General features: G+C 37.2%; 1 protein-coding gene across 11 annotated transcripts in view; it reads left to right on the forward strand.

The window, feature by feature from the left end:
• Msp300 (Muscle-specific protein 300 kDa) overlaps positions 1–27,404 on the forward strand; it is an 89,144-nt gene that overhangs the window by 44,314 nt on the left and 17,426 nt on the right. For 7 of the 11 annotated variants that reach the window (XM_089085126.1, XM_089085132.1, XM_089085133.1 and 4 more), the window contains 11 exons: positions 42–852; positions 923–1,081; positions 1,150–1,512; positions 1,609–1,719; positions 4,573–16,443; positions 17,531–17,638; positions 17,840–18,145; positions 18,341–18,475; positions 19,873–26,036; positions 26,224–26,920; positions 27,017–27,316. In XM_089085126.1, the coding sequence (XP_088941252.1) occupies positions 42–852; positions 923–1,081; positions 1,150–1,512; positions 1,609–1,719; positions 4,573–16,443; positions 17,531–17,638; positions 17,840–18,145; positions 18,341–18,475; positions 19,873–26,036; positions 26,224–26,920; positions 27,017–27,316 (21,025 nt within the window). The remainder of the gene's footprint in view (positions 1–41; positions 853–922; positions 1,082–1,149; positions 1,513–1,608; positions 1,720–4,572; positions 16,444–17,530; positions 17,639–17,839; positions 18,146–18,340; positions 18,476–19,872; positions 26,037–26,223; positions 26,921–27,016; positions 27,317–27,404) is intronic. The other 4 variants (XM_089085127.1, XM_089085131.1, XM_089085137.1 and 1 more) reach the window with 3 other exon arrangements.

Raw genomic sequence — 27,404 nt, forward strand, 5'->3', positions numbered from 1 at the left:
GTTTTTTTTTGCTATTCGTCAAAGAATCACCGTCCTTTTAGACTCGTCGACTCGCTTCGTGGCAAGTCCGAGAAGGCGAGCGAAGATCTGGAGGCGCTCGAAAACGTCGAACGTGAGATCGAGCGCCTGCGAAAGCGATTAAACGAGGTGCGCGAAACCACCTCGAATTTGTACATTTACGGCGTTGATCAAGACGCAACCGAGACCGAACTAGGCGAGCTGCGCTCGCAGGTCGAGGATCTCGTCGATACCGCCAAGAAGTTCTCAGGAAGCATTAAGGCGCGGTACCAAGCTAGCCAGCAGCTGGTACCAAGTGACATTACCCAGCATCTGACCGCACTCGAGCTTTGTGCCGAGGCGACGGCACAAGCGATGGAGGAGAAACAGAGAGAGCAGAAACGTGCTAGAACAGTCAGATCGGACTATCTAACCGATGTGGATGAGGTGCAGGCATGGATCCGTCAGGCTGAGCTCAAAGTACAAGATAGATCGGTCGAGCCGGCCGTCCTCAGGGAGCACCTCAGACAAATTCAAAATGAGCTGGGCACGATTAGCGACAAGCTCGAACGACTGACGAAAAATGGGCAAACCATCGTCAAGAACACGAGGGACGACGCCGAGAAGGAACTGATCAACAGCACGATCAATAATCTTACCGAACAGCTGGCGCAGGTGAGGAGCTGGTTGGAAGAGAAGAAACAAATCGTAGGAGACACTCTAGACGCCTGGCAAAGGTTCCTCGCGCTTTACGAGGCCGTCAAGGCGTGGACGGAGGACAAAAAGCAGTTCCTAGTCGAACCACTGAAGCTCAGCACTCTTGTGCAAGCTAGACAAAGACTGCACGAATATTCGGTATGTGAAGAAATGTCGTTCTTCACGTTCTAAAAATTTGCTCGCGGCTGACACTTCCTTCGTTTTATAGACGGCGGTCAAGAGTTGCAAGCAGGTGAATAAGAATCTCAGCGATATGGGCAGAGAATTGGAGAATATCGGTCAAGTAACTAACGTGGGCGATCTGCCCGAGAAACTGGCCGAGGCGGAAGAGGGCAAAGTTCAAGTCGAGGGTCAGCTATTGGAAAGGGTTAGTGAATGATTCGCTTCAAATTTAGGCTATTACCAATTCGATTATCAAAAATACCCGTATTACAGAATGCATTGCTGCAAGAGGCCAGCGAAGAATGGGAGCAGTGTGAGAAGAAGATGAAGGATGTACGGAGCTGGATGGAGAAAGCAAAACAAACGTTGGAATCGCCACAGAACAAGAAAAAACCATTGCGTGATCAGCACGCTATCCGCGAGAAAATGCTCAGCGACATCGCGATCCAAAAAACAAAGATCACGATCTCGGTGGAAAAACTCGAGGTGCATTTTAGGTCCGGTATCGTCGGTGACAACCGGGTGAAAGATACCGCCGATGATCTGATTGCCGAGCTCAATTCTCTTCACAGTACCGTCAAAGAACAGACAACTTCTCTGGAAGCCTGTTTAGCGCAGATAGATCAGTATCAGCAGGTTAGCATGAAATGGAAAAATGGGCATTCAATCTTCAGTTATACAATACTTTTTCTATATATATCGAGCGAGCGGATTGTCTTGTTTCCGTTTCAGGAAATTCAACAGTTGAGACAACACATTGTGCAGGTGGAGCAACAGCTGAGAACTGTACTCAGCCCGACGTACATGCCAAATGATCGAGAAAAGGCTCTTCAAGAGCAACAGGTAGGCATAACCCTTTTTTCCCTAACTTTTTTATCACCTGCACAAATGCGCTGAAGCAGCAATTGATTTTTGCATTTGCTCGATACCAACTCAAAACCCACCACCAAGAGAACGCGTTATTCTATCGCTCTTTGAATTGTCGTATCGCGTGCGCGATTGTCGGGGGTAGTTTTCTGCGGGCGCGGTTAGGCAAATCTCTTTCCTCATTCTTTCTTCGAAAGTAATAATCGCGCGATCAGAACGCACGTAGCCTACAACTAACCGTCGATCGAGCCACTATTAACCACTACAGCTAACTTCTGAGTTATTTGCCATTTATCATTTTTGCCATTTAAAAGATAAAATAAAAAAAATATTCTTTATATGTTTTAAACATATTTCACAAAAAAAACCTAGAATATTATATCAAATACAATAAATTTTTTATTATAAAATAAAGAATTAAGAAATGGCCAATAACCATATGCAAGCACAACTAACAATGGAAACATCTTGAGATATCGTATTGTATATTTATTTTATACAGTTATAACTATTAAAATGAATTATTAATTCAAGATGTTTCCGTTATATATATATCATATCACCTTTTATCCTGTATCTTACCTTTTCTTTCTGTATCTTATCTTTCATATATCGAAGCTTTGTATCGAAGATATCATCAATATCTTGATGTTATTTCCTATCAAGAACTTAATTTATTAATTAAATTCTGTTTATGTTAATTGCGTCGCATTGATTTTTAATTATCGATTTAACGGATAAATCTAAAATGTTCTGAACTATCTTAGATTTTCCCATCAAATAATCATATATCATCTAACATTTACTAAAATCTGTCCTACATTTTTAGTAGATATAACGCGGATTAATAATTAATTTAAAAAATGTCTCTCTTTCTTTCTTTTATTTAACGGTGATAAATGACATATTCACGAATTAGAAATCGCATCTCGAAGATTTTCGGTCTTATGTTCATCATGGTGGTACATTGCTTACGGGGTACTGGTTGGTATTATGTTCTAACTTTGTTGTTCCGTTTTCCTATTCTCACATTTGCCAACATATATACACGTTACAGTTTACTTTTACCCTAGCTCTTAAGAGATCACATAATCTTGCGAAACTTTTGTTCATTTCTGAAGGGGATTACTTGATTTTGCTTGTTTTCTGTGTTTCTTTTTTCTGGTTTTTTATCGTTTTATCGTTTTACTGTTTCACTTATCACGCGTGTATATTGCTACAACTTCATATATATACGCTCACACGTATATATATATATATATATATATATATATATATATATATATATATATACATACACACTTGTATCTTTCTCTTTACATATATATTCATATATCTCTGTCCATGTGTGCGCGCGTCTACGTATGTCTCTACGTAATAAGCAATCACGCACATACGTTCAAGAATGAAAGACCACGTAGAAAAAACGCGAAGTACTGCCGCACTTTCACGTAAAGCGTGTCACGCACCGTTCACACGTACGCATCCCTTACGTGATCTTTAGATTGTTGTAACTCAGAAAAACATATGAGTCATAGGAAAATCAAGTGACCTCCGGTGTCGAGACATGTGTCGACACCATGTGAGATACGCAGACAAAATCAGCCGAACTTCTTTTCTTTTCTTACGAATATGCATTAATTTCTGTTTATTATTTCGTTGCATTTCATTTTTTACCAATTGTTTCATTTATGAATTTTTCTTTGCTGTACCCTTTATTCCTTCATGCCCTTATCACTTCCAACAATCACCTGTGCTACTTTATCTGCCACTATCACGTGTCCCCCTTTACCTTACGCTACCTTTATCGTATTTCATCCCTCTTACGATCATCGTCGTTTACGTCATCCTCCGTTGTCACTGGAATCCTCGTTGTCAACATTTTGCTCGTCATTCATTATCTCTGGTCGTGACTTTTTTATGTTCTGCGCTCCCATTCAATTTCCTTCTCACCATTGTGAAACCTAATCATACTCATACTCTCCCTCTCGCTCGTTCGACGTGTTGACGCTCTTGATTTGCGTTCACGATTTCGCACGCGAGATCAGATCTGTCGCGAGAAAATAAAATCCTTGCAAAGTAAAATCCAGGCACGCACCGAGAGGTCAAAGCTACTCGTGCAACGAGGCACACCCGCAGATTTGGAACCCTTGGACCCATGATAATAGAGATCTACCCTCGTTGAGCGAATTCGGCTTTCGTTGTCGTTATTTTAGCTTTACAAATAAAAGTTGCTCGTTTATTTTCGATTTTGTAATCCTCGTGAAACTACCGAAGAATAAACGACGACGATGACCGAATCGCGCGTTAAGTTATACGTGCAAAACTTAATCGAAGGCAACATTAACGATAAAAGCGAGACTGAAAAAAAAAATATGAAATGAAACTTTTTCGTCCTCGTCATCGACATTCTTTGTTAAAACCGAGACTCGACTTTGTTTTTAATACCATGTAACTTTTCTAAGTAAGTTTTTATCGAGCACTGATTTTCTAATAGATATCACTCCACGAGATTATAAACGCAATTACGTTTACAATGTATGAGCACGCGTCCTTTATCCTGAATATATGCGCTTAAATAGCCATACGACGTGATTAAGTAAGGAAAATAAAAGTTCCATTTATTGCCAATCGGTTCGAATTCATTCACGAAACCCCATTCACTTTACCATAGAGAGTTTTTCGAATGCGATCTGCTCGAACGAAACCTTGGCTTTAAAAACGATACCACTCCCCTATCCCGCGATGAATGTAAAGAGATTCTTCGAAATTGACATAGTATATGTATTCCATTGCTGTGCCTTGGCTGACCTTCCGCGATGGATAAAGCAGAGCCTGCAACAACGAGTAGAGGATTGGAAGCAACGCTGCAAGACACTGGTGGATCAGATACACGTGGTGGATCCGTACTACGTACCCACCAACGAGTACCGGTTCATAGGTCAAGCCTCGTACGCCGATATCGCAGCAGGACGTACCAATAGTCCGAGCTCAAGAAATTGTAGTCCATATAGACACCAACGAGACGCCACTCCTCCTATGACCGCGCAAGTATTACGACCTGTGGTTATGCGAGCTCAAAAGTTATCTGCGGAATCTTCTCCTCCGCCAGATGACTCACAAATTTCAAAGGTGCAAACTCAAGAAAGCGATGTGAATCTGAACAAGTCAAAACCATTACCAATACAAACCGAGATACACGTGCAGGAAACGGACGATCAGGGCGCGGTCGATACGGAAGAATGTCAGCAGGAGGTACTTAAAGTCGTGGTCGAATCGCCAGTGCCGCATCGCGGACGATCGCCAACGCGCAAGATAAACTCGTCCAAGGTGAAGGAACAAAAAGCGACGATGGAGCAGAAAGGAGAAATCGACAGTCGTGATAATCCGCACAAATCCGGCACTAATCTCAAGCAAGAAGTGCGAACGGAGTCTACAAGGAACAACCTGGCACCGCACGAAGAACGAAGAGGACGTTCACCCAGTCCTATGTGGGTTCCCGGTTCCACTTCTTACGCTGACATTCTACGTGGATCTACACAGACGACGCAGGTTAACGTCGCTCCTGCGCAATCACCCAGGCAAGAGATGGTTCCTTTATCCGGGGAGTCTCGACGCAGTCGAGTCGAAGCTCCTCGCGCGGAACAAGCGACCGTGGACGTGGACGTTGTCGCAAACACGGACAAATCTCAACAAGCCACTGAGATCCAACACGTAGCACCATCGCAAGAGAATCAAGAGGATAACGTGCAAATCGCCGAGACTTACTGTCAATCTCCCGAAATTTCCACGGCGAAAACGGAGGATCACAGCTACGCCGAGCCTGAGTCAACCAACTGGGCCGAAGAAGCCTTGCAGGATTACAGTGTACTGCAACATGTGAAATCTTACGAGAACGTGCCGAGACAATCACAACCGGAGATTTATGACTACATGATGCCGGAGGCGATGCCGGAACTGGTGGGCTTCATCGAGTCTCAACTCGGAACGTATCCGGTGGGTTCGTACGTTTACGCGCCGTCGGGTCATCATCAGCAGGTACAGCAGCTCGATGCAATGAACTTAAATCCTTACAACAGCTCCTTGGCGTATACGCCAGAACATTACGTCGCGCAAACCGCGTATCTTCCGTCATCAGATCACATTTATCAGCAGACTCCGATGCAGCAGCCGCAATGCCCGGCTAATGACATGAGACACGCAACTGCGATGATAGTGGAAAAGCCTATTGAGGAGCCAACACTTAGACAGCCTGAAGTTCCTAACGATGTAATCACAACCGAATCTATCGACAAGCCTGAAGAGCAAGTAGAAGCTTCCACGACGAATAAAACGGAAGAAAAGGACTCACCGTTGAATAGCGCGGAAATGAAAGGGCAAACCTTCTCGTACGCGCAAATACTTTCGCAAGGACTTGGTTCGCGTGTCACTTCGACACGCGTCAGCAAATTGCCAGCTACGAATTATCAGAGTAAGGAAGGTTCTGACTCGCCAAAGGAATCACTCGAGTTATCATCCCGCGAATTATCGCCGTTACAAGAATTGAAGCAAGAATCATTTGCGATTACATCTGAACAATCTAGACAGTCTAAAGATAACGATTGGGATACGATGAAGAAACGGGAGGTTAGAAAGAGACAACAGCAACCGAACGACAAATCTAAACAAACGGATGAAAAGAAATCTCGAAAATCTGTCGATAAACCAAAAGAAAAACAGAAAAAGGAGAAATTAAGTCCTCCGAAACAATTAGAAATGCAAAACGAATCCGTTTCTGATAAAATTAGCGATAATTCAGCGCAGAAAGAGGAAAAACCGGTGGAGCAAGAAAAGTTAGTAGTCGATTTGGTAGACACGAATCCATCGCAAGAAAAGAAACGCAGACAAAAGAAAAAGAAAACAAGTAAATCTATAGGAGACGAAATTGACAAAGCTCTTAAAGAGATTGAAGATATGGATAAACAAAAGATAAAGTCTCAGAAAGACAAACCTAAAGAGCAAAATAAAGAACAAAACAAACTTCGAGATTCTGTCAATGGGACAGTGGAAAAATCTAAAGATGAAGCTGACAAAAAACAAAGCAAATCTGACGAGAAATCCAAGAAATCAGAAATATCTAAAGAAATAACAAAAGTAAAAGAAACTGTGCCGATGGAACATAAGACATTACCAAGTCAAATGGAAGCAAATGGTCAAAGTATTATAAAAGAAAATATGGAAATTAAAGAAGATATGAAAGATAGAAAAGTTTTAGATTCCAAAAATGGAGAGGAAATCCAGAAAGATATTTCCAAGGAAACGTTGAAAGATCAATCTCAAGTCGATAATGTCCATATTAATTTTGACAAAGCCAACACTAAAACAAAACGTAGGAGTAAAAAAACCAGAATAGATAAGAATAAAACAGATAAGAATACAGAGATAAAAGAACAAGGCAGAGAATCTTTAGAAGATAAAATCAATCAGATTCAAAATCAACCAGAGTTTTTAAATGATAAAAAGAATAAAATGAATATTGTCGATGAAAGCAATACAACAGAGATTGTAAAATTATCATCTACTCAAAATATTCAACTGGAAAATACAAATGAAATGATAAATATATCTATAAATACGAATAAACATAAAGATGCTTCAATGAAAGAAAAGAAGAAGAAAAAGTCGAAAGAACTAAAAGCTGAAATCTGTAACATAAGTCAAGAAAAAGAAATCAATATTGAAGAAATAATCAAAGAAAAATCTTCAGAGCCACTTAAATCACTAAATGATATTGAGATACAAGAACATGATTCAAAGACACTTAATACCACAAAGATTGCTGAGATAAACGATAACATAAAAAGTAAAACTAATTCTCGAAAGAGAGACAGGGCCTCTAAAAGTAAATTAAAATCTGAAGTTGTAATCGATACATCATCTTCGACTGCAATAAACTTAAATGATACAGAGAAAGATGAGGTTGTTCCAAAATCTAAACAAATAACCGATCAAACTAAAATTACTGAAACAGAAATAGTTGAAATTCCAAAAGAAATTGTATCGTCGCCTAAGATAGTTCAGCAAATAACAGAGGAAATTGTACAAACTGATATTATGTATAAAAACGATAAAACATATGATTCAGCTGAAATTAAAGATTTGACAGAAAACAAAGAACTATATCAAACAAATACTAAATTAGAAACGGAAAGATTTACGAAAGAAAGCTTACAAATTGCAAATATAATAGATGGGAAGAAAGAAAGTAATACAGAAATGATTGAGACAACTAAAAAGCGAGAAGGAGAAAAACGTCAACGAAAAACCGCAAAACAGAAAAAATCCGAGAAAATAAAATCTAATGTTCAAGATAAGAGTAAGATAAAAGAAGATGAAACTGAAACATCGCAGCTTGTCGAAAATAAATTTATCGGAAAGAGAGATGAACTTAACATCGAATCTTTATCAACATCTCTATCGGCATCTATGGCAGAAACTGTCATCCAAGAACAATGCACAAAAGAAGAAAATTTGACCGAACAACATGTATTAATGCATGATAACAGCTGTCTTGTTCACTCAGAAACGAATGCCGAAAATAACTTTGATGTTAAAATAGACGAGAGAGAAAATATAGCACTAGGCCAAATTAATAATGCCCCAGAAGTTATTCCTAAGAGTGAGACAAAAGACGAATCAAAAGATGAGATTATTCCGTCTACTGCATTGACGCACGATAAATCAATAGAAAAATTAAATTTAAAAGATGCGATTATAAACACGGCATCTGCGATCGTAGAATTATTTTCGTCGATAAATGAAAAAGTATCTCATAACGAAACGACGAAGCTTATCAAAGATAATGCTAAATCAGAAACAAGGTCAACAACAATTGAAAAATCTACTGTATCGGAACCGGATTTGACTATTTCCACGGCATCTGAAAATGTAGTTGAAACTATTTCTACTGCAGAAACATTCCCTATAGTATCTGAAATTTCTACAGAAATAGATAACAACGCTATGAAGACGGAAGGAAAATATCAGAACATTAAAAACGAAAAAACAATTATTAAAGATAAAAATATTAAGACTGACCTAAGCGATGAAAATACCTTAATGAAAGAGCAGGATGTTGAAAAATCGAAAGATGTTGCATCGAAGGAGAAAACATCGAAACGCACAAAGAAAAAGAAAGCTCCAGTTGAACAAGCAAAACAACCTTCCTCTTTCTATAATAAATTACAGAAGGAAATTGTTTTCAGAGATAATTTAACGGAAAAAGAAGAAACCCCGAAATCTACCAGTCCTAAGCAAGAAAAGTTTAATGAAAATTTATCTCCTCTTGATAATGATAATATTGATGTCAAAAAGACGCAAGAATCACCGAAAAAAGATGAAGCTGAAATTAAAGTAGATTCCACAGTCTTGGACAATTCGGTTGATAAAACTCAAGTACAAGAAAAATATATAGATGAAATACATAATGATAATTCGAAATCCGAACAACTACCTTCGACAGGAAAGGCTTTAATTATAGAAAAAACGATTACTACTGTAACTACCACCACCAGTGTGCCAGGATCGGTAAAGGTCAAGCCACCCGATGTCAAGTCCGTGAAGTCGGTGGAAATCTTAGAAAACATACCCCTTCCTAGAATCGCAAGTTCCAAAGTTACCGAGTTGATCATTTTGCGTCCTGAAACTGTAGAGGCTAGTCTTACCACTACTTACGCTAGGGTTCCTCGGAACGATTCTCTCGTTGGTACGGTACAATCGGATCAGATAGCGAATTTTCAAAAAGTAGGTTTAACTTCTGCGATTTCCACCGAGAACGTCGCGATATCCGATGAATCGGCTCTATTCGGTAGCGTTCGAGAAAGGAGGAGAGTTTGTTCGGGCATTTCGGAGACTTCTGATACATCAAAAAAGTCTCTGATCATTGAGAAGAAAAGAGAAGAACTTACTGCTCAATTAGATAATAGCGTGATAAAAATGGAAAATCAATTAAAAGAAAAAGTTCCTGAGAATAAAGGCGAGAATAGTAATATGAGTAAAGAAAACATCGACACTATTTCACAAAATGACAATATTATAGAAAGTCAAAGTATTAATATTTCTGATAAAAATGACAATATTGCATTAAATGATAAAACTAATCAAGCTATATCAAATATTTTAGACGAGGAAGAGAAAAAATCCATAGATAAAAATAGAATCAATGTTGTCGATGTAATGTCTGAAAATGTTCAGAAGGAGGTATCAAATGACAAAATAGAAATTGAGGCGAAATGCGAAAACGAACGTACAAGTGAAATAAAAAGCAAAGATAAATCTGAAAGTATAAAAGCAAAGAAGGAAATAATGGCTGATTATTTGTTAGATCTTGTTAAACCTTATGCCATAGATTATCATGCTTATAATCACGCAGAAAGTAATTTTTATCGCTATTTCAAAATTGTCAAGATAGTAAAAGAACCACAATTACCTGCTGATACAGTTCAGACAAGACCAGAAAGCGTAGAAAGAATTGTACAAGAAGCAGTAATGAAACCTATTAGATCAGCTAGCCAAGAAATATGCGATATCGATAGTAGAAGACATGCTCTTATCATAGAAGCATCAAAGTATCCAATTTCCAGTTTTTACAATTTTGAATCACAATGGATTAAAACCAAATCCCTTGAAAAATCTGAATCCATTTCTTCTGATAATTCTGAAATATCCATAAAATCTGTAATAGAGAAAGAAAAACAACCTATTGAAGAAAAGAAAATAGTAAATGAAATGTCTGATTTTAAAGAAGATGTAATTAACGTAGAGAAACCTGAACTAATTAAAACAAATGACAATTTAACGTCACGCATGCTTGAACCTACAATAATCACGAAAGAACAATTCTTACAAGACACTTCCGATTCATTATTCAGTGAAGATAAAAAGTCCAGATATATACAGCAGTCTGTTCATTTAGTTTCCGATGATTCCTGGATGAGCATTTTGGATGAGCCAATGATTATTGAAGATAATTTTGATGATACGTATAATTCAGAAGAAAATACAATTAATAAAATGGTAGAAAAAGAATTTACAAATGTTGAAAATCATGATGGAAAAAATGAAACTCAGATGCAGGAAAGACAATTATCTGAAACTATTTCTGACGTTAGAGAAGGTTTATCTTGCATAGAATCGGTTGAAAAGCTTCAGGAACCGGCTATATCATTAGACAACACAGCTACTAATAATAAGACATCATTAATTGATGTAACAGATTTAATTAATACTGTCAGTGATTCTCAGGCAATTAGTAACTTTACAGAATCAAACCAACTTAATATAGAAGCAGACAAAAATATTACGACAAATATTGTTGAATCCGTACATTTAGAATCTGATGATGCTTGGATGGCTCTTCTTGAAGAAGAAATAGTAATTGATGATGACTTTGATGAATTAGAACCAGAAACAATAAAAAATGATCAAATTGAAAAAAGAGAAAAAGAGACTGAAGAAAAGGAAATAAAAGTTATACAGGAAAAAGAAATTGAAAAGGAAATATCAATTGAAAAACAAGAAGACAAGATTAAAGAAGAACAATCTATTATTGAAGAACAAGAAAAGATTCAAAAAGAAGAGAAGATTGAAAAAATAGAAGAAATAATTGAGAATAAAGAAACAATAATTGAGAAACCTAAAGAAGAAATTGACAAGAAAGAATTAGAGATTGAAGTTTCAAATATTCCATTAAACGAAGTTGCTGTAAAAGATGAATATCATACTAATATAACAGATATTCAGAATAATATTTCATGTACGGACGAAAAACAAAGTGATGACATACAAAATCAACCGAAGAAAAAGAAAGAGGCGAAACATATTAAAGTTCCAAAAACTAAAGATCGAGCAAAAACTAAAATTGCACCTAAAAAGCAAAGTGACATGGAAATTAAAACAGATACCACTGAGACTGATCTGTTATCGTTACAAAACAATTTAGAAGAACATAAAATAATAGAAAACGAAACTGATTCTAAAACAAAAGAAACAGAAAAATCTTGGTTAGCGGACGAACCGCAGGCCGAATCGCATAAAGATAATGCAAAGTTAGAAACTCTTCCAAATGAATCTGTGTCAAAGTCAAAACCGCAAGATACAATTAATAAAGAGTATGAAAAACCATTATCAAAACGTGAAGAACGCAAGCTAAAATCTGATAAAAAATCAAAAAAGCAAAAATCTGAGAATGTTCTCAGAGAAAAATTAATTACAAAATGTGAAGATAACGTAAAGAAGGATGATAATATTGTTCTTTCTGAGTCAGCAAAAATCGAATCTGATGTATCTGAAACATCATTAAATGTACAAAAAGAACAGGATTTAAAGAATGACGTGCCTAAATATGACAGTCGATTAAATCCGAATGTTAAATCATGGGCAGCTATCGTTGGAACAAAAGGTACAGAAGCAATTATCATTTCAAAAGATGATTCTTTAAATAATCAAACATTTGTTAATATTCAACAAGATACAAATGATAATGTAACAAATATAGTAGAAGAATCACAGGAGTCAATCATATCTGATTCATGCGAAATTCCATTAAAAGAAGAAAAGATGCAATTATCTTCATTAGAAAATCAAATAAGCGAAAACATCGATAAAGATTTAAATGCAACAATAGTGGATGAAATTGACAAACCAATTGCAGAAAAACCCATTGTGCCATCAAAACAGCTTAAAGAAGGTAACAAATCATATGCACAAGTCGCAGCCTCATCTCGAAAAATTTCTCCTCAGACGTTCCAAGAAGAAACGTATTCAATTAAGCCTGTTGCATTAAAATCCGATTACACAACGATAGATATAAAAACATCCACTTCAGATATGCATGAAGAAGAAGAAGTGCCTGAAGATTTTAGTTCAGAGAAATTGCAAAGCCCATTAGAACAGGATAATAAACAAGTAGATGAAATAATAGTACAGCAACCTTCTGATCATCAAAGTACAGCAATCAACCCTGTTTCTCAAGAAGAATCAATTCCTTGGGTAGAAGAAATGGAAAAAGAAACATCAGTCATTTCTACTATCTCTGTTAGTGCTATCAACACGAAAGATAACGAAAATACATGGGCTGCGATAGTTGGTAAAAAATCCGTTGAATCTCCGGAAGTTAACGATACTCCCAATCTCGAACGAGATCTTTGTAAATCGGAACAGATTATTGAACAATCGCTTCCAACGCAGATTCAGATTTATGTGGAGGAGGCTCCCAAACAAGAGCCTATAGAAAATTTAGTTCAGGTAGATGAACAAGGTTTCATGGAAGTTGTTAATCGAAAGGAATTACGCTCTAGACGTTCTAGATCGCGTTCACGAAGTGCTAGGCGAAATAACAGATCCGTAATTATAGATACTTCAGATACAAATAAGGACAAGGACACTAAAACATTGGATATTGAATCTAAAAATAGAGAAAATATTAAAGCCAAGGAAAAAATTGAAGATGAGACTGAGCAAAAACACGAGGATGAACGGAAAATAATTGACGAGAATAATAAATTAGCAATTATTACTAAGGAAGAAAATGTCAAACCCTTTAAAAAGATACATGCATCTAAGAAAGATGAAGATGAAAAGGAAAATGACTTGAATGAACCAAAGAACAAGAGCCAGATGCAATCTGCAGAAAATGAAATTCAAAATGTTGACAGTAAAATTATTCAAGAAACAAAATCCGCATTAGAAATATCACTTAAAGGTAAAAAGAATAAATCAAAGAAGAAATCTGGCAAAGATATGAAACAACCTACTGAAATTGATGGACAGAAACAATTAAAACATATCGAAAAATCGAAAGAGGATAAAAAATCTTTAGACGAGAATGAAATAGAACATAATAAGATCGAAACAGAAACTCCCTTGATTGAAAATCAAGAAACTAAAAATATCAAAGATCAATCAATAAAAGAAACACAATTAATTAAAGATGCAAAGCATGCACAAGAAAGTAAAGATGTGAAAGCACTTTCAATTACATATCAAGACAATACAACAAAATCTAAAAAGAAGAAAAATAAAAAAGGAAAACTCGTTGTTGAGCAACCAATTGCAAATATCTCTGACACAAGCAAACAGACAGTAACAGATGGAGATTTGAAAGAGAAAAGAGAATTATCAGTGGAACTAAAATTAGACGACAAAGTAAAATCAAGGTCTGAGGAAGTAACTGCAGAGGTGGATACAGAAAATAAAGAAACTTTAGCAGATAAAATTAATATGCAAGAAAATATTAAACAACAAGTTATAGCTGATGAAATCACAGAAAGCGTTCAACAAAAGATTATAGTTGAGAAACCGAAAGATATAGAAAAATATGAAGAATCTCCAATAGAAAAAGTAGTGGAAGAAAACGTAATAGAACAAAAAGAAATTCCTAAATTCACGAGAGCGGAGAAACGAAAACAAAAGAGAAAAACAAAAATTGCCCAAAGCAAATCTACTGATTCATCTGATGATGTAAATATCAACGAAGATATTAAAACTACAGGAATAATTAAAGTAATAGAAGAAACTATAAATACTGTGCCATCAAAAGATAAAATAGATGATGCATTTGTATCACAAAAGAATGATGAATCGGTAACTACAACAGAATCTATACAAATAGAAGAAATTGACAAACCATTAGAAAAATCCGAAGCTATAATCAAGAATGAAACCTCACTTTTACAAGCAATTCCAATAAAGGACAAACAAAAAGTTAAAACTAAATCTAAGTCAAAGAAAGAAAAACAACGAGATGATAAAACAAAGCCTCAAGATTCGACAATACTTACGGCCGATTCAAAAGATATCGAAACTATATCTAGTGAAGAAAACACTGATATTAAAATTTTCTTTAAAGACGTAGTAGAAGGTGATATTATGCAAACTAAAGAAGAAATTGTAAAAAATAAAGATACTATATTAGATAATGGACTAACTGAAACTTTACAATCTCCAGACGTTGATGAGAACACTTTTCCTGTTGCTACGGAGACAATTAAACATGAAGATTTTATAGAATTAGAACTTGTAGAAAAAGAAGATGATAATAAACAGATTAAAATTAAAGATTCGCCGCCTTCTGAAAAGAAACGTAAGCAAAAACAGAAATCTTCGAAAAAACAAGATACCGAGGTTGACGATAAAAACGAATTTCAACAACAGAAAGATTTGATAAAATTCGAAAGCCCGAAAGAAGATACTAATATTATAAATACAACTGTATCAATTGCAGATGATACAACAAATGATACAATTAGTAAAGAAACAGATTTCAATATAGAGTCTATCCTAGATTTTACAAAAGAAGAAGAAAATAATATTATTTCAGTGGAGCTTGAAACAGAGACTATAGAGAAAGAAGATGGTATCAAAAATGAACATAAAATATATGAAGAGCAAATAGAAATAAATAATGCTGCAAAATTGGTTATAAAATCAGAAGAAATAAAAACAGTTATAGAAGAAGCACCTGCTGATAACATCGATTTAACAAAAGATATCGAATTGCTTCAAACAGAAGAACTGCATCCTAAACCTAATGATACTTTAAATTTGCACGATATTACAACTAACAATGATTTAAAAATAGAATCGATATTACCGTCAGACAACGTTGAAACAAATAAATCTATCGATAAAATCGAAACTGATATATCTAATTTAATCAATCATATTCATATGCAAGTAGAGCCATTGAATGATTCGGAAAATGCAATCATAAAACATCCTTCATCATCAGAAAAATTATCTTTAGTTATGCAACAATCCTTAGAAGAGGACAAATTAAAGCGTGTTGCAAGCATCGAACAAGAGAATTCCAACGTTTCGGTTGAGCCTCCTAAATCCAAAGTACAATTCTACATTGCGAACGAGATTTTGGTCCTCACGCCTGATCGACGAAAGTGCGTTTCACCAACCTTCCTGCAGGAACAATCTACAACTGATTTATGTAACCCGTTCCTGTCCATTGACGATGGTTTTTGGCCCGATAAACGATCCTATCACGAAGCTGAGCGTGATCATTTCGAAAACTTAGCCTTGCATACGAAAAAAGGTCTCTCACGCGATTCCGACGATCATCATCGTCCCCGAGATCGCGACGGCGACAATTCGGGCGGCGGCGACGGTGGCGGTAGTAAATCACGGGATTCTTACGGAAACTCGCGTTCCCTTTTGGGAACACCCCAAACGGAGCGTATGATAGCCGATCTACCCGGTGGCATATGTAGCTGGAGCGACTATAGCACTTATCTGTCGAGCGAGAGCGAGCGGACGATGGATCACAGCCTACCACTCGAGGATTTAACTATTGATTCGGGTTTATCCCTGGATTATTCCCTACCAACCGATATCCAGCCATCATCACCTGAATTCCTTTCGTCGTCTCCACTCTCTCATGATCCGCGGACCCAGTCGCGCAGGGAGTCTCTCGCAGATGTCAAAGTAACCTCGAGGGAATGTCCTGCTGTCTCTTCTTCGAATAGCTTCCAAGATCCCGATTATCCTAACACTTACACCAGATCGTCGACCCTCACCCATCTTCGTCCACAACCCAAACTGCATTTAGGTAGAGAGACGGTGGAGGAATTCGTGCAAGAGTGCAGCCCGCATGGAGATGTGGAGAGAGAGACGGCCGAAGACGAGGCTGAAAGAAGGATACGCAGGATCCAGGTGCGATCACCGTCACGGCCAGTGCTCGGTCTTGTTCTAGTCGAATTTGAACCAAGTCCACTGCCATGTGTATATATACATGTACATGTATATATACGTGTTGTATTTTAGTTATCTGGATTGTCTACCGTTGGTTTTTCGCTCTCTCTCTTTGTCTCTCATTTTGTAAAACAACCATACTTTTTTTTCTTCCCCAATAAGTCCAATGTGTGCGATTTTCTTGTGTCGTCGATTACAGCCCATGTGTAAATGTATGTTGTTGCTCTCCCTGCTGTCGAATTATTATTATAACCCTATTCTAACCTCTTATAATAAAACATCTTAATCATTTTTTTATCGATGTAACAAATCAAAATTAATTAATACAACATATCTTCTCTTGTCATTCGCATGAAATAGCAATCATCGTATAATAGTAATATATCTTTCTTTTTCAAAATATAGTTGCCTTATTTGCATGCCTATCTCGCTTTCCAAATACGCTTTTTGTGTATGTATGTTATTAATTAAATAGCCTTTATTTATATTGCGCATTCTTTGAGAGATGTCAATTTTTCTATTATTGTATGCATATAGCTTATAATATGAATTGAGAGTCGAGATAACAAACAATATCATCCTGGTATCAACGAAGTATTTTATACAGAGTAATCAAGAATCATCGAGGCTCATAGGAAATAAAAATAATATGCAAAGCAATTCCTGATTTTCTTTTTACTTTTGGTTGCTGGCAACTTTACGTGACAGGTCTTTGCATTCGAATTCCTTAGCAAGATACTACGAGATTTGTTAATAATTTGCATGACAAAAATTTATTTCTCCATACATAATAATAAGTGTTTGTATATACTTCCACTAAAAAATGTTAAAGGAGTTGACCTCATCAATAAGCTTTTATTGTGTTTTACAGTATGCCATTTTGTAACATCATATAATATTTTCTCTTACAGGTTTTGAGAGTTTTCGACGTTAAGATAAGATTAATATGCAGTGTGAAAATTGAACTCCGTCGTGTGCACGGCATGATTAAAAATAATAATAAATCTCATAGTCAACGTGAAATTATTAACAATTATTCATATTTCAGGATATCGAAGAAGGCTTCGCTTCTCTACAAGCAAGACTTTCGAATCTCGAAGGAACGATGGGTTATTTACCTCGAGATAGCATAGAATCTATGCTTTCATCTCTCATGGTAAGAACGCAAAATAGGGAGAAAATACTTGTAGATAAAATTATTAAAAGTTTTATAAAATTAAAATAAGTTCAGAACTGAAGGAATTAAAAAAAATTTCTACAAAATTCATATTGTCAACTTTATCGATTAATTGTAATATACATTGTACTAAGTGATTGATGTATTATTAAATCGAAAGATTCTTTTTATTTGCTTTAGGCTATATTGACGGAACTTCATACCTACGACGAGGAGGCCACGCAACTTCAAAAACGATTACGCGAGATTCCTGCCGATGTTGAGTCCCAAAAGCTCTCGGTAGCTTTAACGGGAATTCACACACGTGTTACCTCCCTTCTCGATCAAGCGGAACAAGGGAAGGTAGTTCTCGAACAAGCACAAGAGAGCCAAGAGAAACGCGGCCAGGAGATTCATACTTATAAATTATTCCTTGAAGAGACAGACACTTGGTTAAGAAACATCACATCACAGCTGCACGAACAACATTCGATTAATACCAATAAGGTATTTATGTTTAAAATGTTTTTATCTTATTTTATAATTAAATCCATATTTTGCAAAAATATTTTAATACAATCTTTTATTAGGGCATATCAAAAATATTTTATTCTTTACGTTCGCTATTTTTATATTTTATATTCAATGATCTTAATTGTGACCGCGAAATAATACCAATCTTTTGCTTGTCGCAACGTACAGACTTTACAGGAAGAATTAACGAGTCGTATACATGAAGTCTCAAAACTCGAATCGATGTCAGAAGTGAGCGCGCTAGCGATAACATTGAAGGAAGCCCTCTTGGACATAATTAATCGTCTCCAGCAAAAGCAGCAGGTATCCAACGCTTTCCAGAGTTCGGGGATTTTCGCAAATATCACTACTCTTCATGGTGCCTCAGTTGCTTAAAATAATTACAAAGAATACAATAATTACAAAGCTTCATCTCATATTAAAAAAAAAAAAAAAAAAATTAAAAAAATAGAAAGCTTGCAAATTGCGATTATTACAAAGCTGGCAAGCTTTGTAGAGCGGATTAAACATTACAGATAACAGAGATAAAATTATAGATCGTTAATTAATGCAGCATTAGATGCATTATGAAAGCAAATGTTTTCGGAAATAAATATCATGAATCAGAACTATTCTGCCTCTTACTTGAGTAAGAGTCTGAGATAGTGCGTTTGGATTCAAATGATCATTCCGGAAACGCTGTGTAATGTTCAATAATTACAGACAATGCTGAATGCTTCGTAATAAACGACAATAAATAACGCCGCAACTGTCCGCAATAGGCGGATTGACGACATTCTAGTCATCAAGCTTAATAAAATAGTTTTTTGCATGCTTATACGGACACATAAATTGTTTTAATTGTACGAATCATTATTTTTGGTATATATTTTTTTTTTCTTTTGCTCTCTTCATCATTGTTACAAACACACTGCGCTTTTCACCATGCACATTATTTCATTATAGATATCACACATCGTACATTATTTCTTAGTTCACTGTACATTATTTGTATCAAGTGATTACTATGTATTTTCATTTATCTTAAGGTGATGGATGTAATATAGGCATTGCATGTAATTAAGGAATGTTAATATATTGTTGTAATATTTCATGTAATTAAAGAAAATTCTCATAATACCTACTCTCCTTCCTTTATTTCTCATTATTGAACATTATAGTTGTGTATCATACTTTATCCAACGTAAATAATGTTGTAAATAATAATACTGCGTAAATAATTTCTGAATATATATTAAATATATATTATGTTGATTAATTGATCAATCGATAAAAATTAAAGCTTTTTTAGATGTGTACACATAATTGTCCATTCAATTGCAACATGAATAAGATAATTAATGATAATTAACTGGTTATAAAAAAATGATAAAAATGTTTCATATTTTATAGTTTAAAATTTATATAGTTATATATATAGTTATAATATATATATATATATAGTTTAAATAAATAAAAAGTACATAAACAAATTGTCAGACACATATCGCTATAAAAATTATCCAGTATCATTACATACTAATTAAATAAAACTAATATTCCATTTATTTCTCATAAACAAAATAGTAACAATTTTAAACGGCGCATTTTTTTAATTCAACATGTAGAAATAGATGCTGATATTCGTAATTAATCAAACTACACTGCCGTACAAATATATCTCTCTCTATATAATTTCAAGACAATCATTATCCTCGTAGGAGATCTGTGATGAGGAAGCTCAAGCTGACGACGAATCGACAGAGAGAGACAATGCTACTTTGGACGAAGCCCCCTCAATTCATTCTTCCTTAGAAGGCGGTTCGCCATCTTTGGCTGATGTTTCCCTACAGACAGGTCAAAGTTTGATCGACGATGTAGTCGAGAGGAAACCGAAACTCACAAAACAGACATCTACAACGCAAATGCCGTCGTCGACCACATGTCATTCTCTGACAACACAGACATCGCAAGATTTATTACCGAGCGAGGGTGCTCAAACGCAAGAAGCTATAAAAGTCCTAAAAACAACAACGGACGATCACGATGTGATCGAGATAGCCACTAAGTATGTACCGCCTAGTTCTAGTCAAGACATAGCGCGTCGGGAACAGTCCAACATTCTTCCCAGCGAAGACATCGTCGTTGACATGAAATACCAAGATGCGCAAAAGACCGACAGTGCGATGAGCGAGTTGAATATCGTCCACGTCGCGCCGCAATCTTTCGAGACGATTCTCGTCGAACCAGACGACATCACTACCGAAGTGGTCGTCGACGCCGACGGCACGAAGAGAATTATAGTCAAAAAATTACGGCGTACTATGGTCACCAGCAGGCAAACCACACAGCAGCGTGTATCCACGCTATCAGCAGCGGTTGGAGATGCGCCGCCAATAATGCAAGCTTTCTCGGAGGCTGCGATGAGAGATCAACAAATCACTATGACCAAGATGAGACCAGACGGCACCATCGAGACCACGACAAAGCAGATTTATGGTGGCAAAGTCACCACGGACGCGCCTGCCGAAGGTATCAATGTGGAGGAGTATGAGTCCGAACCTCGTTACACGCGCATGGTAACGCAAGGTCAGATAGGAGATATCAGCTGCCAACCAGTCGAGGAGGAGATACTAGTAGAGGGCGGCGAGTATCAAACGAGGACATCGAGCGTTCACGCCGTTGTCCAACAAGTCACGAGACGAGTGATCAAGCGGACGCGTAAGATCATTCGGAAAGTCGTCATCGTAGATGGCAAGGAAACCGTTACCGAAGAAATAATCGAAGAACCTGAAGAAGTAGAGATAGACGAACAAGATATACCGCACATCAGTATTAACGTGGTTAAGAGCGAAGATCAAAGGACTATAGAGCGACAAGAAGCGGCGAGACCGGAAATACCAATGGAATCTTATGTCCCCGAAAGTCCAATGCAGGGACCGTTCTTTGGACCGTTTGCTAAGGATATGACGAGCATGCACCGAGACAAAGTAGAAGAGATCACAGAAACTTCGGTAACAATTGCGGAAAAAGATAATGACACCACAGAAACTAAAACATTAGATGTTGAGGATCGCAAAAGGGAAACTATATTATTAGAAGAACCCACGATAGAGATACTAGATTCTAAAACAGAGACAGCAGATTCTAAGATACAATTAATAGATTCCACACAAGCTGCGGCATCCTCTTCTTTAGAAAGACAGGTATTACAAACAGAAAATTTGGCTAAAGTTGATCAAGGTACTTCTACCGAACAAAGGGATGAAAATGTAATATCAAAAGAAACTGAACAGAAAACAAAGGATGAACAAACATACGAGCATCTCTCTACCGAGGTAAATGGCACAGGTACACTTGCGATCGATACTCAAGCGCTGATCGATGCTGAACGATCTGCTGTTTTGCAGACTCCTGTCGAAGATATCTGTGTTACAACGGTACAATCCGAATCTGTAAAATCTCCTGCCGTAACAGATGATGAGCCGGTGGTCACCAAGGCTACTTGTAAGTCTGACGATGCACCAGTAAAGAGCAAAACACCCAGTATCGAGTTAGAAAATGGCACGGTAGAAGTAGAGACGCACCATGACGATAGAAACACTGTAGAAATTGATAAAAATGTCGATATATCGAATGTCATTGTGTTAGAGGAAAAGCATGATGGAAAAGCAGAATTAGAAAGAGAGGCATCGCTCGAACCATCCAGAAATAAAGAAATTACAATTTTAACATCACTTAAAGAACTGCAAGATGAATCAACTGTTCTAGCGAGTGAATTAGGCATTCCTGAAATCGATAAAAACGTAGAAAAAATTATTACAAAAATGGAAGATATAGAGACACATTTTGAAGAACGAGAAATATCAGAACCGTTTACAGATGATGAAAAATATTATTCTAAAGACGAAGCACTCAAACCAGAATACAAGCCGATATTCCATAAGGTTAAAATATCTCTGTCTGTGCATAAAGAAGATAAAGAAGTAGAACCATTGGTCTCTATCAAAACTCAAGCAGAACGGCCTGAAATTGCTCCGTACAGCATCGTTAAGGAAGATGTAGACATTAATCTTCCAGCAGATAAAGAAATAACAGAAATCATACACGATAAGATTGTGCAAACCACCGCTTTCCTTACAGCTGAAAAAGAAACGGAAACTTTACAATTACATACTGCTGAAAAAGAAGTCGATGTTTACATTGAATCGCCAGAAAAAAGCAAATCGGATACAACGAGTCACAAAAGTAGAAAAAAGAAACGACACAAGGATAAATCAGAGTCTTCGGAGAAGCCTGTAGAAACAGACTCTAGCACTTCTATTGCCACATCTATTGCTGAATCTATGGAAATCAATATTCCATCATCTGATTCATCTAAACATAGCGAACAGCCGCAACCGGATGTTGCAGAAATCATCAAGTCTATTACTGAATCTTCTTTAAGCTTAAATCATGGCACAATGGCAGAGAATGATGTATATCAATCGGATGATAAAACTATGGATGAATTGTCGATCGCACCGGAAAATGAAGATGGAGCAAAAAAGAAAAGGAAGAAGAAAAAGAAGCAAAAGATTCGATTGCATCAAGATGAAGATTTGACTCAGATGCCTAAGACCAGCAGTGATGATGCGGCATTTACGGATGACAGTCTTCCTTTAGAGATTCCTGAATTAAAAGAGATAACTGTAGAGGATATAATAAAAGAAGACAATGAGATAGAAGAAGTTAATAAAATAATAGAAGAGAAAGTAAAAGAAGAGAAGATAATAAAACCTGAAGACGAAGCGAAAGAAATAAAAGTTGAAACAATACAGAAAGAAGAAAGTATTGCTAAAGACAAAAGTACATTAGATGACGCGAATACTCAAACAGCTATAGAGACATGCGATGTATCGACTTCGTTTACTCCAAAGGCAAAAGAGGAAAGTCTCTCTACATTTATGCAAACATCTCCTGAGCCAGTACCGTTGACTTTAGAAGAAGAGATACAAACAGCTAGAACCGAAGAAACTCATATTGAAACACAAACATTTGTAGAGCCCGGCCATGACTTTAGTGCGCAGACTATTGCAGAAGAAACTCCAGAAGTCGAAGATTCAGGTGTGCAAACTATGACACCTACGCCAATGGAAGAGTTTGCTATTCAGACTAGTCCAATGGAAGATGACACTCCCGCTGTTATTGCAGTAGAAACAGAAGACAATCAAGCACAAACAACCGAAATTGATGTTCTTTCTACAGAAATGCAAACTTCACCCGTTGAATTAGCTCCAATGATAGCAATTGAAACTCAAACAACAATAAATACTATGATGGAAGTCGAACAACAAACTACTCCATCACCAGTAGAGGAAAAAGTTATTGTGCATGAAACTTCTATTCAAACGTTATCTCCAGAAATACCGGAGTCTTTGGAAAAGGACATGCAAACAAGTGCTCCGGCTAGTCCAGAACAACCAGACGTCTCACATATAGATACTCAAACAATCGCAACACCAGAAATTCCTGCTACAACAACGGAGACACAAACGACACCTGAAGAAAGTTTACAAAAAATGGAGTTGCGAGAAACGGAGATGCAAACAAAATCACCCGAACCAACCACAGAGACCATGATGCAAACGAGTCCAATTACAATTAGCCCAGAACCTATGCAAGTGTGCGAAGAATCTGCTCAAACTCAAAGTATTGAAGAAGTGAAGGAGACTGCGGAGGAAGAATCGCAGACATTGCAGATCAGTCCAAAGAAAATTGATACTTTTGACAGTTCGGTGCAAATAAAGGCAAACGAATTGATACCACAAATCGAAGAGAGTATACAAAATATTCCTGAGGTATGTGAGATTAGCGCACAAACATCACCGAAAGAAGAGAAACAACCAGTCGAAACGATGTCGGTATTTCAACAAACTACACAGATTCCAACTCATACTGTTGAGATATCTACGGAAGATTTCAAGACGGAACCAATTGAAAAAGAAGACTTGCACGAAGCGCCAGCGAAAGAAGTTGTGTTAGAAGAGATAAAGGAGCAAGAGAAAATAGAATCTGTAGATTTAGTAAAAACTCCAGCAGCACCTGATGTACAAGTACCAGAAATTATAAAACTCTTAGAGCAGGTAAAAGAAGAAGAAATTATGAATGAACCAATACAAGAGGTTCCTACAATAATTCCAGAAAATGTCAAACAAACGGAAACATCCAACATTGAAAAAGAAACAAAAGATCAATTTCCAGAAATATCCATGGCGGAAGATCATCCAAGACTGCCAGAAGCTACTGCAAAGACAAAAGAATCTACGTCATCTTCGATGTCAGACAAAGACACTACTTCCGATACGTCATTTGAGATCCACGTTCACGCGAGCATAGAATTATCTGCCAGTGACACGCTTGATAGCGTTGCATCTGATAATAAGGAAATGACCGATACTTCACAGGATACCACGATTACCGAAGATCTCAATAACGATACGGTTATTACAGAGCGTGATAATAAAACAACAAAACGACAGAAGAGAAAGAGAAAGCATAAGACCATGGAGATTGTTTTACCGAGCAAGGATAAACCAGAGCTTGAATCAATATTTGGGCAACCTATGGAGTCCCAAGATAATGTCTTGAAATTATCTTATTCTGATGTTGCCAAAAAACACGTCAACAGGCAAAGATCTCCGATGAGAGATGATAACATTTCGGAAGAAGCATCTGATTATCCTCAGATATCTCAAATCGAAATAGATGCGAAATCGGAGGATACCGTGTCAAGAACTGTGATAGAAAATCAATACGAAGAGGGCATTCGCAAAATATCTTTAGATATTCCAACTACCTCGGAAACAGTACCTATATCGACGAGTGATCAATTTACGATCGACTCGGATCGTAACATTCCAGAAACAACAGTACCTGAAGCAGCAGTAGTGCAAAAGTCATTTGTGTCTGGTAGACCGATGATAGAACCGTTGCTAATGTCATCAAATCAGCAAAAGTCACCTGAAATTGCATCTAAGCAGTCATCGCCCGAGCCAATGGACACTACTGAAGAGCCATTGACTCCCATAGAAATCGAGCAACCTATTCTGACTAAAGAAACCAAACCATTCCGGACAGAGATCAAAACATACGCTGAAGTAATATCCGAAGTGTCTGCAGCACCTAGCTTATCCAGCACCGAGACGTATGAGAAGAAAGAAGCGCAATTGTGGAAAGAGCCTGTTACCAAAGTATCGTCTCCTCAGGTTTTGTCCGCGGCTTTCCTCATACAAGAATCTCTGGGATACACCGCTAAATCAGAGCAACATCAGGGGACGCAAACGACGCAAGCTGCTAAAATAATAACTGATCGAGTAAAAAATTTACAAAATACCAATGACTCGAGTCATCTAGGTAACATCCTGCATATCGTACATCTAGAAGAAGTCACCACGGATAGACTCGCGGAAGAACGTTCGTCGGATGTTCGCAGAGAACTGGCACAATTAAGAAATGCTGTTCAAGAGAACGATGTAGTCGTCTTTGAAGAAACTCTCGTTACTGTTGTCGAAACAATTTCGACGTGGCTAGAGACCATCGAATACCGAATCTTTCTAAATAGAGAATGTCCGACTGGACCTTCTCACGAAGATGCGAAAACATTTGTTGACTTGAAAGATGAGGTGAATCACGTGGAAGAAAGTATTCGCGAGCTTGATGACATTTGGAAACAATTAGAGCCAAGCTATTCTAAAGAGGAACGGAAGAAACTACGAGAATGTGTGGATGCCCTCGAGCATCAAGTAAAAATTATCGAGCATGTCACTAGTGATGGAGAGAGACAAACTAACAGACAACTCGCAAGATGGGATGAATTTCTAAATGGCATTAATAATGTATACAGGTAAGATACTACAAAAATATTGATAAATAGCAATCTATTAAATAAATTTTTATAATATATTTTTTTGCATACTTTTTTAAACTGAATCTAAAAATAAAAGAAAATAATTTTAATCTTTGTGTTTAATCTTTTTCTCTCTTTTTTACATCAATATAATTTATATCAATATAATAAATTCTCGTTACAGATTAATCGAAGAGCAACGTAAACAGCTTGATCTCATAATCGAAAGCGAGTATTCTACACAATGGAAGTTGCAGGAGCTCGATAAACTGGAGAACACGAATCGCTGTCATATGTGGAAAACAAATAGGCTTCTCGATGATGCTCGCGAATTATTACGTGAACATCCTGGCAAAATTATACCCGAAGAAATCTACGCTGCGCACGAAATGACAAAGATCATTGAACACGGCATATGTGTCGAACGAGAGCGTCTTCTCCAATTACTCGCTTTAGCCGAAGAATATGAGCAAACGCTTCAAGAATTTACGCAAATTATCGAAATCGCCGAAAATCTATTGGACAGTCCGATATCTGCGATGAGCCTGGAACATCTTCAAGAGGAGATGCAGAAGCACAGAAAATTTTTCGTTAATCTGAATCACTGCCGAGCGATTCTCGAATCGCTGGAAGGCAATCTAGATCCCGAAACCAGAGCCAAACATTCTGGTTTACACGAGGAACTTCATAGTAAAGCGACGGCATTGCTCGATCAAGCAGCTTCAAGAGCGCAACAAATGGCCTTGGCCGCATCGCGATGGACGCTACTCGAGCAGGGTGTTAAGGAGGAGAGAGGATGGCTTCAAGTTGCTCATCAACGAGTGCCCGATCTTCAAACGGTGACTTCAATCGATTATGATCAATACATCTCCTTATATCAGGTAATTACATTAAGGCTATTAATGCTTGCTCGTATCAAACGATGCGAGTGTGTTGTAAATATAAATTTAATAACTTGTCAATTTTTCTCGTTTTAGTCACTATCATCGGACGTGGCGACCCATCATGCGCGATTAATTAAATTACTCGACGTGGCACGCGGTCTACGTGAACTTATCAACATCGAAGATCCCGAAGATCGATACAGCGAAGCTTTGGATGTAATCGTAAAACTGCAAGACAATATCGAGACTTCTTTGAGAAGATTATTAGCCTTTAGAGAAAGTTGGAATAATCAAGAGATATTGACGAATCGTGTAGAACGTTGGATGATGATGGCCGAGAAAGAACTTGTCACACTGCACGATCCATCTGGAAGTTCAATGCGTCAATTCTGGGTAAGCATCCTTTCAATCTGGAGCTTTGTAGATATATTTATAACTCGCTGATCCAGTAAAAGCATATATATTTATCGATGGACCGTAC

Source organism: Pogonomyrmex barbatus, unplaced genomic scaffold (assembly GCF_055798465.1).
Source record: "Pogonomyrmex barbatus isolate J1 unplaced genomic scaffold, ASM5579846v1 scaffold1, whole genome shotgun sequence".
In the NCBI taxonomy this organism is placed as follows: domain Eukaryota; kingdom Metazoa; phylum Arthropoda; class Insecta; order Hymenoptera; family Formicidae; genus Pogonomyrmex; species Pogonomyrmex barbatus.